The sequence below is a fragment of the Haliotis asinina genome, unplaced genomic scaffold, assembly GCF_037392515.1.
Source record: "Haliotis asinina isolate JCU_RB_2024 unplaced genomic scaffold, JCU_Hal_asi_v2 scaffold_18, whole genome shotgun sequence".
Taxonomy (NCBI): Eukaryota; Metazoa; Mollusca; class Gastropoda; order Lepetellida; family Haliotidae; genus Haliotis; species Haliotis asinina.
This window is the reverse complement of record NW_027133890.1, coordinates 67,832-86,052: the sequence shown is the minus strand read 5'-3', so window position 1 is coordinate 86,052 and position 18,221 is coordinate 67,832. Positions and strand designations below refer to the sequence as shown.

The window sequence follows — 18,221 nt, the reverse complement described above, 5'->3', positions numbered from 1 at the left end:
GCGTATCTTTTTTATTACACGTGATTGTGGCTGCTGTTTGTATTTATTTTTAAAATGAAGATAAGCATTCCTGTAATATCATACATTTACATCCAGTTGTTTTGTCGTTACATCACTAACATGTAATCATGGTAAAAGTACAACATTCAAAGTACATAAAATATTGAGATTGTCCGTGATGAATATGTAGTGATATCAGTATGAGATCGCCATCGCCATGGTGTTTGATGAATTTATAAATATGAAACACAGTGCTGACAACAGAGCCAGATGGCGTTACCTGTGAGTGTATCTGCACATACATGGTCTTGTCGCTTTATAACTGAAATATTATCAAACAATTGGAAGCCTAAAAACATATCAAGTTTCAGTGAACTATTCTTTTAGCTGGACAATGATCTAGCAGATTATGGCGTTGTTCATAAACACAGATGGCGCATCCTCCGATGTGATGGATGCGCAGATACGGTACGTCATCGATAACCTGAAGCCTGACATGAAGATGTTTTAAGCCAAATCATTCCATGGCCAGGAACCATTAGCAAAGTCATGAGAGTATATAAGTAATGGGAGTATACAACATCTATCAGAATCACAAGGCTTGAGCCGATTAAGTCAAGTGGAGAATAGAGACAGAGAGTGGCACCCTTCATCATTTGTCCAACAGAACGGTCCAAAATCGTCTAAAATCGACCGGGTACACTCGGACGACCCATCGTCGATTGTTATTCACAGACCACAAAGTAATTATTATGACAGTAAAATTGTTTTTGGGTCCGCACCACCAGCTTATAAAGTGAGGCATTTTCAATTCAAACTTTCTGTTGATTGTTCTGTCGTCGAATGGAACAACGTCTGCAAGCCCTGATATCGCCACTAAGTAGACAAAGTTTTCTGTCCTCTGTAAACTGTTGATAAAACTTTGAATCGGAATCGTCTGCAAACATGTCGTAACACTATTTGCAGACAGCCTGTCTTCCATTGCTTAATACAATCACATATTTGTTGTCAGTAGTAGTCTGTTTGGGACACGCTATTGTTATGGCTCCTTGTGTGGTGGCGAGTGGTCCTGTGCGTAGTGCTCAGGTCACCATCAGTTGAAGTTTTAAGCACCGTCGAGCTCGGACAGTCCTTGGATGGGTGACCGTTTGGCATTTTGACTCCTGAGAGTTCTTAGGACTTCGGTCCTGCCCCACAACGAAGCACATGGGAAACATGTGGTCTCACCTTATTCAAGTGAGTTTGCTCAAATTTGCCTCTGTTCACCCGGCAGAAAATGGGTACCCGGTGAGACAGAGTCCTGTGACTATAACCCTCTACGGTTAATGATAATCAGATTTTGCTTAGAGCAACTAGTCAGATGGATACCTGGCGCGCTATATAAGTGAATTATTATCATTACCCTTCAGGGTAACTGCCCAGAGCCTGGTAATAAGGACAGATGTGGAAATCGTTCATGCTGTTATTGTGCGTTGGTATTATTACGTTGTTCTAATGTTCTAACGTGATGACAGCGTCTTCTACATGATCTACTGCCATTATATAACCTTGTCACATTGACGATGTGTGCCCCACACTTAGAAGAATTGCACAATATTATTTCACTCGGGACCAGTCGTCCTGTGCTTCAGCTTTTCTGACACGTGAAGGGTCAATGTGATCAGAGGTTAAGTTTAGCTAAAATGTGATGGCTCGCTCGACCAAGGACATCACCACCTCATCAATAGCCCAAACCAGATCGATAAACCCCTGAATGTATTTAGGAAATATTTATTTCAGCACAATCAACAAATGTCCCGTTCTTTGTTTTCGACCCTGTTTTCAGTTTCACACCGTGTGACGGGTCAAGCACCAATCTGCAGAGTAAACTGTTATCACATGCTGGAGAATGTTGGATACTGTATCACTTCTGTGTGATCTGTGTTTTAGTTTCAAATATTCATTACACCGATTTCTTTTTCCAATTATACTCACGTTTTCAATTAGCTCTCATACTTTCTCCAGGTGACAACAACAGTGTCGTTAGTAAAAGTGATTTAAACACAGAGTAAACCCGGGTTTAAACCCATAAGTGCTTCCTAACCGTCAACACACACGTCAATTTGATCTTAGGCACAGCGACTGTGTTTACCATATGTTATAAACTAAAAACTACAATGCATGGTTTGACCAAAAGCAATCACCAATCAACCAAAAACCTTAAACGTATTGTTTTTCGTATGTAGAGTTTAGTAATGCATGTCGCTCTCAGTACTTAATCATTATGTTCTGGTGTAGTCTTAATGATCTTGTTGAATATGGACGTTACGGCTTCTGTGTTGTAACTATTCAGAATAATACGTAATATATAAAGTACATGGCTTGGATTTAATAATATATACAACGATTCTACATCATGTATTTATTGATCTTTAGGTTAACATTTCAATGATTGTGAAAAAAGTCAGATATCTCTATCTGCGAGCGAGTCTGTATGAATATGTTACTTTTTGCATGTAGTTTTGTTTGGAATTGAATATGAATGTTTGACTTGTGTTCTGCATCAGAGTATTTTAAACGTAAATTACAGATATGTAAATGTTTAATTCTGTGTAAAAATATCATTGAAATATTTTATCGCTATAGTTGTTTCCACTCTCAATAGCCACCCAAATAAATAGCATGGTTTAGGTTTTGGGACGATGAGACACCGGTCATATGATGTTGTCCTGTCCCTGACTTTGGCGCTGTGAGCATGACGTAAATTATCTCCCTTTCATCTCAAATCATTAATGATCTTAAGAGAGAGAGATATGTTGTTATTTGGCTTAATTTCACCCACTGTCTTCACTCTATATTTATCAATAATCATTTAGTTTCATTTAATTATATGACCAACTTATCACTTCTGGTAAATGTTTGAACTCACTCACTGTGTGTGTGCGTGTGCGTCTCTCTCTCTCTCTCTGTGTGTCTGAGTGTGTGTGTGCGTGTGTCTGTGTATGTCTGAGTGTGTGTCTGTGTGTGTGTGTGTCTGTCTGTCTGTGTGTGTATCTAATGCCTAAAAGTGTATTTAGAATGCATGTATTTTTCATGTTGATGAAAGTGACATTTGTCATAAGTGTGCCAGGTTCGAATAACGACTACTTTACATTAGGTGAGTGGACAGAGACAAGCAAAGTGTCAGTAACACTCGCATACTCTGAACAACAACCACCTATTATTGTCCTCGTCACAGGATCTTCAGTAACAGAGAAATAATTGTCTCGTTGTTAGCAGTCAAGCACATCCAGTACCATCAGTCTACATGACACACTTCCTGGACACATTGTCAGTCCTCACATTATGTAGTACATAGAAACAGTGGTATCTTGTCAGAGTGTAGTATAATACATAAAAGCTCTCCTCTGATGGTATTCCTTCTGTAAGTACAATTCCTAGTTATCTAGTAGATACAAACTGTCCTGTAACTGTTTTTCTTGTACATGTACAATTGTCGTTATACAACACGCATTGTTCACAGACAGATAGATTGATATCCCTGTATTCTGGTGCTCTATAACCTTAGTCAGGGGCAGGGGCAACTATATCACAGATGAGTTACTTCATCGTCAACGGGTGTGTATAGGTGATAACCATCTTGGCATCAAGGACAGCACTTCTCTCAAGGTGTGTTTAATCCTTGGACATCCTGGTAGACGTCCCCGTTGTGTCATTGTCATCCACGACCTCAATATCATCTTCTCCTGCGTAGCAATCAGCTAAGACAAGCATTTCAGTGCCGTCATCTACATCGGGGACGTCTTTGTTGTGAGGAGAACACCAGAGGTCTGTGTCCTCATCTCTGATCTCGCCCTTCGACTGTTTTGAGAAAGGAGGAGACTCAGTGAAGGAAGAGATTCAGTGACTATGTTTGGCTATATCAATAAAAAGTTACACGAGGGTATGCATATGTCACCTCACGGGGAGAGAGGTAAACACATGGGAGCTTATCGTAATCAACATCAACTAATATAGAGTGAACGTCACCCTGGCCAGTGTAAACGAACTCTGTTATCCAACAGGGGACCTGTTCACAATAAATCTAAACTAGTAAAAGAATACATGTCAGGACACTTCAGGAGTGAGTTAGTGTGTTTCTGCCGTGCTTAGCAGCATCAATACAATACAATATCCCAGGAATATATCACAGCGATGGGAGACCGACGTCACACGTTGTACCCATATGGGAACTGGATGTCGGGTTTTTGGTCTGACGATCTAACACTTGCCTGCCCCACCGGGCACACTCCAAGACATATAACACCGCCCGTCACGTGTCCATACTCACTTTCCGTGGAACCTGCGTCTGTAGTACCATGATCTATCCGACAAATGAAATATTTACAAATGTTAACATATCATACAAGTGCTATGCGGCATAACCAACTGCCAAAATCTTGCAATCGCCCCAAGTGTTACCTATTGACGTCATGATTGTATACCCTTATGAAAACTTTGGGCATAGTGAAGTATGTTACGTCCATACCTCCTTCGTGATGTAAACTACACTTCGCTCTATGTCCATGACCTCCCGACTTCCTAGTTTTGATTTCACCCAACCCGGTCGTATCCTCTATATATCATTCTGAGAATCGACAGACATGTTCCTGTACGTATTGGTGTTACAATAATGCCAAAACATTGTTTTCTCCCTTTATCACGACGATTGTGCAATTACGACGATTGACTGGCGTATGAGTTTACGTCATTAGACGGGATTTAGGAGGTAATGCATACATTTGCGTACTGTTCCTGTTACTGAACATCCATATGCTCAACTTGTCCATGTACCAATTAGATCTAGATAGAACCTAAGAAAGGCCACCCAGTAACTTCCGATTGGTCAGTCTGACTCGAGCTCGCGCCATTTACAAAAGAGGTAAACGTTTGTCACTTTATACACTTAATTGCGCTGAAGGATTGTGCAAGTTCTACTAGTACAGAAGAGTTACTGGTACAGTTGATAGTTAGCTGACATCCATCTTCTGAACAGGACGTACAGGTAAGGCTACAGTGTAAGGCCGCTGCTACATCCAAGAAGACACACGTCTGTAGTGGCATGACACGCATGATGGAGGCAATTCCCAGGGCATGACGAACAGTTTGATCCCCAGTGACCACCCTCACAACCATCTGTACAGTCGCTGCTGTCACTACAACGCCCTTGCTTACACCCAGTCTTATACGGAGACGAACACCGGGGACCATACCAGTCTTCTACACAGCCGCGTGTACAGTCTCCACTCTGGTTCTGCCACTCTGGCGTACAGTTGGACGTCAACGTCACAGCATCTCCCCGACACACTTCTGCTGTCTGGAAAGTAAGAGGTGGTCGACAACGCTTGCTACATACCCTGGTACAGAAAGGTCCATAGAAACCTGGTGCACAGCCATGGGGGCACCCATCCTTACATGAACCTAAGCAGTTGTTACAAGTGTGTATTTTCTGTATATTGTGTTATTAATTAGGTACTAATTAATATTGCTGTAGTTGTAATTCGGTCACAATATTAAAGGATTCAGTGTTCGTTATTATCGGCCACGTTTCCTAAGGAAAATTAATTAAGCAGTACGCCTCTAAGGCAGTACTTGAGAGTTACCTCCCGTTAAATAAACAACTGTTGATTGTTTCGAGACCATTCTACCGTGTTGACGATGGCTGTATTACGAGTATGTATTTCCTGTATATTTTGTTATTAATTCATAATAATTATGATTGGGTCACGATGTTTAGTGTTTTGAATATTAAATATGATGGGTCACATTTCGTTTTAACAGCTGGTCAACACTTTTAACATTCTGTTTTTCCGGAATTTATCTGCTCCTAGTTTTCTGCGTTCACTTCCGGGATACTGTTTCGAGTGCATTCTACAGTGTTGACGATAGTCGTGTGCGCCCGAATGTTCGGGAAATGACTTAGAAAATATATGTAAAGGCTGGCTGCCGTGCGGAGGGTGACACTCACATTCATTCATAATTGCAGGATCTCTGCCACGCTTGAAAATCCTGTCAACACGTGAATCTACATTATCTGCTGCCGCACCGATCGTTCTGCCATAGTTGATTCTCTCTCACACCAAGACTTTGGTGAGTTTGCTATATTGTATTTTGTGACCCACTGACTTAGATTTTGTCTCTTGAATTGTATCTAAACTCTTCATTGTTATATTGACTTGTGACTTTGTATAACTTGCTCTCGTAATATAATAATAACAGAATTTGAACGTAAACAACTTGTCTTTGTTCTGTTTTGCATGGTTTACAAGGGGATGTCTTAAATTGTTGTCACGGTAAATTCTTAACCGTAACAGCTGTATGTGCTGGAACATTCGAGTAATGACTGTTTATATATAAAGGCTAGTTGCCAGGTTGTGAGCGACAAACTGACACATTCACATCCATTTACTGGAGTTTACATTCCCAACGCTTTATCCGTCAACTCCTGAAACTGCTGTCAGACCGCTCGCTGTATTATAATCTGCAAGACTGTTCCTCTCTAACACTAAGCCTTTGGTGAGTTTGCTATACTATATATTTTGTGACCCATTGGCTTAGATTTTGTGGCCTTTGTGCTGTATTGGAAATCGATATTGTGACTTTGTATACATTGCTCTCGTTGCTAAATAATAATATCTGAATATTTTAAACTTGTCTTTGTTCTGTTTTGCTGGTTCACATGGGGGTTTCTTACATCGTTTACATTGTTTGTCAGTTTTTAACCTTAACACAATTCTCACACGAGTGTTCACACTCACCGCCAAATTATGGTGGATGACATTCCTCGCATGTTCCAGTCTTCCTGTTGCAAACTTTACATTTGTCAGAACAGTTCTTACACTCCAGCCCGTAGAAAAAAGTGCTTACATCCTTCAAGGCATTTTCTGCCATTGTGACAATATTCCCCGTCACACCCTCCCGGACAACGTGTACAGGGTACGGTGTGACTGTCACAAGGTCGGATACAATTGGAGCCCTGGTACCCGGGCTCAAAGCCTTCAGTACATCTACCGATACCTCGGCGGGGAATCAACTCACACACACGTGTTGTTCCTACAGAGACTGCTACACACAGATCTACACTGGTCCCCAAAGTATCCTGCATAACACTGTGTCAGACACCTGGTGGTCTTGTCATCACAGTCGGAACACTGCTGGTTGCCCCTACAACGAGCACCTGTCAATAGTAACAGATACATATAGACACAAAACCCTAAACCCGCTTTGCCTGTGTTACAACAGACATCAATAACTAAAAGATGTATCCATGCAACTGAACTGATCATATTTTGTAAGATCCATGTAGTCTAGTAGCTTGTTTGAAAAAGATGACACTTCGACATTTCGATGTATATAGACAAATAGCTCTGTTTATTTTCCCTAGGAATCGTAAGATGGATATAAAGTGTAAGTACAATGTATGGTTTGTTCCAATAAGTTGAAGATCAGTAACGTATATTCCCCAAACTCAAACCCTGGATTAAATATAAACTATTGCAGAATACTTTTCTACAAGACAAGCAACAAACCAGAAAGGAGACACTGGGACGCATGTAACATAGGACTCTTGATGGTAAACATTCTGTTTCTGTTTTCAACGAAAACCATTTTATTCAGATTTGACTTTAGACAACATTTTCGTCTCTGTGGGCTGTTTGTTATCAGGAGAACACCTGGTGTCATCCTCATGACTTGCAGTGATCCCTTCATATCGTAATAAGCGCCACTTAGAATGTGACAAGTCTATGGAGTTGATCTCATCTATGTTTTCTATCTATGAGGTGACTATGTGGCACCTCCATGCATCACTGCTTCACATTATGCATATTATATAGTCACAGTATTAGGTAGTGCTTGTTTTATACGTTTTCAAACCTGTAAACGTAACAGCCGCAAAGTTGCCTGAACATTATTGAATAGAAATAATCAGTCAAAACTGTCATGGTATATCTGGAAGTGAATGAACGAATTGATTACTAACACCAAACACAAACTCTATCGATCACACACATGGGACACAGCGGCTACTGGTGCTGTGCGTAGGCGTTATTGGTACTGGGCACAGCTGTTGTAGTTACGGGACACAGGTGCTATTGATACTGGACACATGTGCTACTGATACTAGACACAGGCGCTATTGGTACTGGACACAGCTGTTGTAGTTACGGGTTACAGGTGCTATTGATACTGGACACATGTGCTACTGATACTAGACACAGGCGCTATTGGTACTGGACACAGCTGTTGTAGTTACGGGTTACAGCTGCTATTGATACTGGACACATGTACTAGTGATACTAGACACAGGCGCTATTGGTACTGGACACAGCTGTTGTAGTTACGGGTTACAGCTGCTATTGATACTGGACACATGTACTAGTGATACTAGACACAGGCGCTATTGGTACTGGGCACAGCTGTTGTAGTTACGGGTTACAGGTGCTATTGATACTGGACACATGTGCTACTGATACTAGACACAGGCGCTATTGGTACTGGGCACAGCTGTTGTAGTTACGGGTTACAGCTGCTATTGATACTGGACACATGTGCTACTGATACTAGACACAGGCGCTATTGGTACTGGGCACAGCTGTTGTAGTTACGGGTTACAGCTGCTATTGATACTGGACACATGTGCTACTGATACTGGACACAGGCGCTATTGGTACTGGACACAGCTGTTGTAGTTACGGGACACAGGTGCTATTGATACTGGACACATGTGCTACTGATACTAGACACAGGCGCTATTGGTACTGGGCACAGCTGTTGTAGTTACGGGTTACAGGTGCTATTGATACTGGACACATGTGCTACTGATACTAGACACAGGCGCTATTGGTACTGGGCACAGCTGTTGTAGTTACGGGTTACAGCTGCTATTGATACTGGACACATGTGCTACTGATACTGGACACAGGCGCTATTGGTACTGGGCACAGCTGTTGTAGTTACGAGACACAGGTGCTATTGATACTGGACACATGTGCTACTGATACTAGACACAGGCGCTATTGGTACTGGACACAGCTGTTGTAGTTACGGGTTACAGGTGCTATTGATACTGGACACATGTGCTACTGATACTAGACACAGGCGCTATTGGTACTGGGCACAGGCGTTGTAGTTACTGGACACAGGTGCTATTGATACTGGACACAGCTGTTGTAGATACGGGACACAGGTGCTATTGGTACTGGACACATGTGCTACTGATACTAGACACAGGCGCTATTGGTACTGGACACAGGCGCTACTGGCTACCGACACTAAACACAGACACTATTGGTCACACACATGGGACACGGTGGATACTGGACAGAGGCGCTGCTGAGCAAGTTCGTGTATTCTTCATGGCGTGGAATGTGAATTTGAAAAATGTCGAAAACAACAGCATTACCAAAACCTCAACACCCAAATCCCAAATATTTTCTGCATTGTCCCTAATGAGATGACCAATGTTATAAGGCAAGTGACTATTGATATTTTAAAAACGTTTATATGTTTATCTGTTTCATATTCCCTCCCTCCTTCGGCAGCGACCACAAACACTTACCTGTGAATGGAAACCCAGCGATCACAGGTGATTTTCGACATGCTGATTTTCTGTGAGATGTTACAAACACACACTGCCCTAGTGTCCACTACATCGTGGACAGGACATATATTTCTTATCGGCTAAACTTGTTTCTGTTTGTGTTTCCTAGCTGCAGCCAGTCATATGTCCATTCGGGGCACTAAGGAAGACAAACTTTCCAGGCAGTCTGGATATGTATGGACTCCTGTCACCATGTAAGGAGAACTGGACATTATTTAACCAGTCACATTAGTGGACTGTTTTATTTGTAAGTGTGTCATAGGTCACACGTGTAATCAGTGATGACAGTTATGGGAAGCTGATTTCAAACCTAAACTTAAAAACTGAATACGTCTTCCATTGCATTTCAGAAACTATTCACCACAGTGCAGAAGAATATTGTATATTGGACTGTAAACAAGTATACATGACAAATTGACCTCACATGCAGTGTTACACCAGCTGGGAATTATGTAGATGCAGATACATTTAATTGTATAGGGCACAACCGCATGCTTTAAATTATTCACGTGTGTAATACCGGCATTGTTTCTGACAGCATAGGAGAACGGAACGCAGTTTCCTGTGGGATACCTAAGTACTTTGGGGTATATTGTGAATTTCAAGTTAATATAGATATAGATGCCATGGTCAATATGAATGCCCAGGACCTTGCAGCGATTGTAAATCATGGAATTGGGAAAGGTAAATATCTGGACGCGATACGAGATAATGAAAATCCAGTCATAACCCTTATATGTGTGGGCAAAATGTGAAAGCCTTTCTGACACTTTGTAAAATAAAGCCATGAACAGAAAGGGTTTAATGCATCATTCCCTGTTGCCCTGCAAATGTTTAGGAGAATGGGGAATGAGATACTCAGTCTCCTTTTCATATTGTTTCAACAAATGTCACATCAGGTCCAGCAAGACACATGGGTTCTCAGTCCTTGTAGGCATGGTAAATTGTTTAGGCAAAGAGAAATGTCTGCTGATGTTTACCACAGAAAGGACTCTAATATTTGATGCAAGTTGCATGATGTGCAGAAGAATTGGCTTCTTTGCAACTTTGAGAACGTCGGAGCCTCCATCCCCACAAAGGTAGCGATAATCCTGATTTGAGCCCACCTTCGGTTTAAAATTTCTTTTTAAATGACTGAAGATATCTTTCAGCACTTTCAAACACTGAGGATATTTTCCAGCACTTTAAAACACTGAAGATTTTTTCCAGCACTTTTAAACACTGAGTACATTTCTCAGCACTTTAAAACACGAAGGACATGTTTGAGCACTTTAAAACACTGAGGACATATTTCAGTACTTTAAAACCCTGAAGATATTTGTCAGCACTTTCAAACACTAGTACTGAGTACATTTCTCAGCACTTTCAAACACTGAAGATATTTGTCAGCACTTTAAAACACTGAGGATATTTTCCAGCACTCTAAAACACTGAGGACAATAGGATAGGGAGCTCTCGAACAGTAAAACGCATAACATCAAGAATAAACATCGCACTTTTATTACTCTCTGAAGGTGGGATTAAAGGTATACAGTGACAGGTCGCGTTTCTTCCTCTATGTCCAAGGAACTGTCTTGACAGATGCCTGCTTCAACTTCTCCTGCTCTGGTATCTGCTCTTCTTCCCTCCGGACGTTCTTTTCCCCTGAAACAGTTCCAGCAGGAACACTTGCACGATCAGCATGCAACAATTTTATACATGCTTTTGCCCTTACATTTACTCCATGGTGTTTTCATTACTGTTCTTGACAGCAACCCATCTTGTCTCTACACATGAAAAACATTAGCTGCCAAAAAACTATGTCAGACAGGTATAAATGTGGTGTAGGTACTGGCAGTGATAGAAACCTACCTGATTCTGGACAGACCTCTACGGTAGCAGCAACAACTTACCTGTTTGTGGACAGTCCTCTACCGTAGCAGCAACAACTTACCTGTTTGTGGACAGTCCTCTACCGTAGCAGCAACAACTTACCTGTTTGTGGACAGCCCTCTACGGTAGCAACAAGAACCACATAGAGCTGTTGCCAGGTTACAGATGACAGCCAGCACGAGATACTTCACTGTCTCTGTGTTGATAAGTGGAACATCTGAAAGTAATAAGCACAATTATATGACTTTTCTTGTCTGAAAGAGATAATTCTGTATACCTCAGAAGCCTATTCACAGCCTGGCGTATATCATTCCTCGTGCTAGCGTTTGTGTTTCTTATCTTCAACCATGAGCATATGAATAAGAGTACTGCGTTTTCCGTTTTTTTGGAGGGAAGTACGTACTCCGCACTACCAGTCCAACATAATTGCTCTCGGTTTTTGGTGAAATGATACTTAGTAAGAAATTCCTTCACGCTTGAAACACTGTGGGATTCTCTGTCAACACAATACACGATGATTTCAGAGTGAACTTCGACTATGTAAGACATCACAGCTAACCCATGAAAATAAAAAATGAAAGGCAATCATTGAGTATTACTTACTTGTGCCACAAGCCCCGATGGGACAATCAGGTGATGAGGCGTTGTGAATGCAGTTGTACCTACAAGAGGTGATGTTGTAATCGCTGGAGTTTGTAACAACCCCATCAAGACATACAGTACATCCATTACAAGACAGTCCACAACTAGAAGTATCATTATTACAATCTCTGCAACAAGAGGCCTTGGATGAGGCACAGGTGAGGTTGACGCATTGCTCCAAGCAGCCTTCACAAGAAGACATATGGTGTTCACATCCGACATCACACGCCCCTGTCTGGTTACATCTCTGGTGTTGACAGTTAGAGCTGCATCGCCGGGAACACTTGGGGCCATACCAGCCATCAACACAACCGTGGACACACTCGCCACTCTGGCTGTGGCACTCAGGTGGGCATGATTCTCCATCTGGACATTGTCCATCAGTAGTCAGGGAGGGGTTAGGACGACAGGTGTCACTGCATGCTTCCTTACAGTCGTCTCCATAGAAACCGTGTCTGCATCCCTGTGTACAGCCACTCTCACATCCTCCCACACAGTTCTCACATGAGGGTCCACACTCTGCTCCTGAATAAGGAGGATGGCACTCCTCACAGGTGCTCGTGATCCTGTTGCAGGATTTACATCTGCTGGAACATGCCTTGCATCCTGCTCCGTAGTAGGAGTCTCTGCAACCAGAGAAACACGCTCCAGACACCTGACAATATTCCCCATCACATCTGGTACAGCCTGTGTGGTGAGTGTCACATGGTCTCTGGCAGGTGAGTCCCTGGAATCCAGGTATACAACCATCAGTACATCTCCCAATACCTTTGTCAGGGACCAACTCACATGTGTGGTACCTGCACGTTTTGCTGCAAACCTCCTGGCAGGTTAGGCCGAAATATCCTTTGTGGCACTGTGTCTTGACTGTCAGGACATTTAGCACCTGTAAATGTAATCATCTGTAAAATCTGTTTAATGTGAAGCATATTTATGAAGAACTCATCCTTCTTTGTGTATACAGGTACCATCTTCGTGAGGAAGACATCTTTACAATAGAAGATCATGGCAGTCTTACTTTACATGTTCACACGGCAAGATCAGTGCCGTTCATGTGTACATAGAACCAGTACTAGTGACGAATAGTTATACTACGACGTAGCCATAATGATTGCATATATCATACACAGATTACATACCCTGTTTACAGGGTTGCGTTTGAAACATGCTCAACCAGGCAGACCTGTAGCCTTTCTTCCAGGAACCTATGTTTGTGGCTTCAAATCTCAGTTTCTAGGTAAGAACTATACTCTTGATGTTTGCATGATGGCATCCAAGATCAGACTTTCCTTTTCATATTATCATCATATTTACAAGTCGACATATAACTGTATGAGGCGTTAGTAAACAAAACCCACTCAGTCACTAACTCACTCACATATTGATGACATGATTTACCGTTAAACTCACTCACTCACTCAATCCTTACCTTGTGAGTAAATGACGATGTATGCCGTGACCAAGATCTGAAGGAATTGCGACATGGTGTAGCTGCAACCTCAAAGGAGATGTTGACTAAAGTTAGGTTCGTGACTTGTGAGGAGATGCAGTGATTAAGTTAATCCAAACTTTGAGATGATAATCTACATCAATAAATAAACAGTTTAACTGTTTCTAGTAAAAGACAAACAATATCACAGTACACGTCTTGATGTATCTTTAGTCATTAAACTTTAACTTGTCATTCACTATCCCCACTATCATCATGTCGGCTGAAGTAACTCAGCTGATTTAATTAGCCTTATTTACAGATAAAATGTCATTTCCCATTCCGCCACAGACAATTTTAGTAGGCAAACTGGGACGTAGGCAGATTGGGACCGCCGGCAAAATAGGATGTAACAGTACAAGTAGGCAGGGCTCCACAAGTAGTATCTACAGCATACACACCTAAAGACGAAAAAATGTACTTGCTTTTGACTTAGACAAGAAAATATGCTCACTTACTTGCATGAAAGCCCGATACTGAACTGACGGACACTAGTTTCACTGTTAAGGTCATCCGTTTATTTCTGTTTCCTGGTAATTAAGTGACAGTTAATAAAACAGCACCAAAACAGTAACGATCAGTATCACGGCAACCTGAATGTTATGTCTGTTACAGTCTGTGCGAATGGTCCTCCTGGTCCCAAATGAAAGTGTGTAACAGTAAACTCTACTTCAAATTTCACCCAGTTAGAGTTCATCTTTTCCAACACAAAACGAAGGTACTCCACGGGTGTTTGAAGAGGCCCAACCAGTTATTAAGAAACATTTTTCCCCAACCAATTTAAAGGATCACACGCATTTTCGCAATTACCTAAAGTAATTTAATGATATTTTCATCCCTGTACTACACTACCAGGTTACTACCCGTGTTTTCGGTGGGCAGCGATAAAGGGTTTACTTTCAACTCCCTTTGATGAAAGTGAGGATGATGGTATGGCGAGGGAAAGACATGCGAACGGCAATATACACCGGCCTAAGGTTAACCACCAAATACATTGTGGAGAATCCAACTGAGAATAGGCTAGTAGAGTTCACATGAAAACATGTGAAGATGTGAACATATATACTGGACGTACCTGTGTACACAAACACAGATGTAAAGATTGAATTTAACTGAACACAAATGTATGTGTTACGGGATACATTCAGTATATCACTTTTTCATCGTGTGTAGCGAAACTGGGCGTTCCCTTGGTGTCTGAATACAGTGAATATGAACTATGCGTGGGCTGGTGTTAACGGAGGTCGGAATTCATGACTGGAGATCCGTTCTGTCCTATAGCATGATACATGATACATTATTTCTGTATGCGTGGATAAAGATGGGATATAGAACAGTCGAATACAGCCCTGGTGACATATCATTCACATGAGGGAGATGTTCCCACAGCACATTTGTACAATATGGCACGTCTGTGATACAGAGATGAAATATATGTATGTACCTCGTGGACAGTTGTTCATTCAAGGACAGAGACGTAAATTCACTTCGAGCAAGGATAAAATGGAGCGACGTCAACCCCAGAATTAACTACTGACTTCAGATGAATAGGGACAAGCGTTGGATCAGACATAGAACAGCATTCCCCAAGCTTACTTCAATCACGTAGCGTCGCGTATGTGTCGTCCTCATCAAAACCAACGGTTGATGGCACACAGGCTACTGAACTGACTTTTGACACCAAAAGTTCGAGGGCGTGTCATGATGCCTAATCTCGAATCAAATAGATTTCTTTATTATCCTGTGACCAGGTGAACAGTGTCTAATGAAAACACCGAAAATCATGTTCCTATCTTATTTGCATCAAAAGAGGCATAGCATAAAATAGTGCACTGTTACTTTATTCCAGTTGTACATTTGTTCAGAGGCAAGGCGTGACAGGCAACTATTTACGTAGACACCCCACACTGAAGCATGTTCTGTTACAGTATACAACAGCCCTGAACTGTTTTCATTGAGCTCGAGCTGAATAGACACCACGAGCCTAGCAAAGGAAGTGCTTCAGTAACACTTAGTGGGTGATCTATTCTGTCACACTGGCAATACTGGCCGGAAAGTGCCCGTTATGGAACTAAATGAGGACGGAATGTATAGAATGTCTATTAATAATCTTACTTTGTAGTGTGTACATTCACATTGTCAAACGTTTAGTCTGTGTAGGAGGACACCAGCTCACATGCTCAATCTGTCATTGAACATAGTGGTGACTGGAGGGGAACATGCCACCCAGATTGTATCACCTATTGCAGCACGGCTCCCTTGGGAGCTGCATTCGCCGCCTTACACGCGCATCCTGCACGTCATTGGATAGCGGGACCCTTGCGCGTCACGTAGAATTTTTCCGTTTCTTTTTTGGCAAATTTATAGCCCAGCAATTAAGGTTTCCGTGATTTTAGGCCTTCTGAATTTCTTCCACAGGAGTCTCGGTGGAAGACTTTTCTTCCACCCAGCCTCCGGTGGAAGTCGCTCGCGCCATTGTATTTTGGAAGCCTTTTACTTTGTGATATCTATGCATGTTATACATGGTTGGAAACCCGATCCAACGCTCTCTCCAAAAATGCAAACGTGATTCTAATGGTGCCCCTGGTAACCAGTCCAGATTGAATCTCCGACATGATGGTTTGTGTAATTTTGTTGAACTTCAATTCTTCTATATCACAGTAGTCATCATGCCACCATAGTCCGGTCATGATCTAATGGCAACCACTCTTACGATTCACCTTAGAAAATGCATTTCTATACTGCGTTTGAAAGCCAGTTAAAGCGTGTGTCAGACAGTGTATAAAACGCACACGTTGCGCATTTAGTGGTGGAGCTACATGGGTTTTCATGTGCGAAATGCAACAAATACCGCAGGTGATATAGATTGGCGGAATTTACATAAATCTGTTCACCGGCTATACCGGCGTCGTTAATATTTACAACTACAAAGCATTTGCAAGGGGATTCATGTGGGATTCTGGAAATGTGCAACATGCTGGTGTGCAACATTAGACATTCGCTCTACACAGGAATCAATATACGTGACAGAGTTAAAGTTGCAACGAACTGGAATAAAGCCATAGAAGCAACGCCTGTGGTCTTAATATATAAACTTTTACGGTGGTGGAAAGCCCTTGAAAGTGCGGTTCTGCCAAGGTGTAATGTGCATTCGAGTCGCGTCTGAGAGTCAAGCAATGCGCGCCATTATGTAAATGCATTTGCGCCAATGGCGGGTAAAGTAGTCGGGGATCCGGCGCTCGTCTCCCGTCAGTGTTACGGCAGCTATAATTTCACGATCCACCATCCAAAATTTAATGTTTAACATGCATCTGAAAGCCCTTGAAAGTGCGGCTCTGCCAAATTATAACGGGCGTTCGAGCAACATGAGATAATCAGGCAATGCGCGTCATTACGTAACTGTTCTTGTGCGACTGGTAGGTAAAAACGGAGATCTGGCGCGTACCTTCCGCCAGCTATTATTTCATTATCCTTCATCCAAAATGAAAGATTTAAAATGCATCGGAAAGCCCTTGAAAGTGCGGTTGTGCCAAGGTGTGACGTATATTCGTGTCACCTCAGACAGTCAAGCCATGCGCGTCATTATGCAACTGCTGATGGCGGTTAAAGTCGGGGGTCTGGCTCACGTCTCCCGTCAGTGTTAAGGCACCTATAATTTCACGATCAATCATCCAACATTTAATGTTTCAAACGCACCTGAAAGCCCTTGAAAGTGCGTCTATGCCAGGTTATAATATGCATTCAAGGAACGTCTTTTAATCAAGGAATGCGCGGCATTATGTAACTGTACTTGTGCGTGTGGCTGGTAGAATTGGGGATCTGGCGCGCATCTTTCCTCAGCTGTTACTTCAGCATCAGAAACCAATGGTGTAAAAGGGGTCGGTAATACCTTGACAATGTGGATGTGCCAAGGTATACTGTGCATTCGAATAAACGTTCCCTTATGTAACGACGCGCATCAAACAGACAAGATGGCGCCATGCTCTGACAACTGTAACTTATCACAAAGGCCGCCTCTGTCTGGCCACTTAGTTACTGAGTTGCGTTCGCAACTCCTTATCATCATTATTTTCATAACTTCTTTCAGATCTGTCCGCATGGACTGATTGTATATACTACGAGTACACGTTCTTCTCTACCTTCCTGTAAACTTAATTACTACGTGATTAGCTGCATATCACTCGTCTGTGTTCACATCTTCGTACCCTGGAGATGCTATTTATCAGCAATTGTAATTTCGTCACCTGCCTTGCTCTCTTATGGTTATAATCACTCAGCTTGGGTCACTTCCTTTTGACATGCCGCTACTTTGTGATTTTAAACCTCGTCGCCCCACTGACTTCAACTTTGCGTATAAAATTCCTTTGGCATGTGCAATTCACACCTTTTGGCATGCTCTTGCCCCTCCAAATGGACATCACGCATGGAATGGAGATGGACAATTTCCAGTTTCCTCCTCCCCCGTAGAAACATCCGGCTTGGCCACGTGAACTTCATCTAAACCATCCCATTGGTTGTCTGACCGCGACATGGTAATATAAGGGAATGCATGTCACTGCAATTTCATCATCACAGACCAAGTGTCTTAGTGGATCACTA

General features: G+C 42.2%; 1 protein-coding gene across 1 annotated transcript; it reads right to left on the bottom strand.

Annotated features, from left to right (window-relative positions):
- Positions 1-11,174: 11,174 nt before the first annotated feature.
- Positions 11,175-13,617, bottom strand: LOC137269912 (scavenger receptor class F member 2-like). Its single transcript, XM_067803756.1, has 4 exons — positions 13,563-13,617; positions 12,095-13,000; positions 11,594-11,708; positions 11,175-11,286 (listed from the first exon to the last, which is right to left on the bottom strand). The coding sequence occupies exons 1-4, from the start codon at positions 13,615-13,617 to the stop codon at positions 11,175-11,177; spliced, it is 1,188 nt and encodes a 395-aa protein (XP_067659857.1).
- Positions 13,618-18,221: the final 4,604 nt, after the last annotated feature.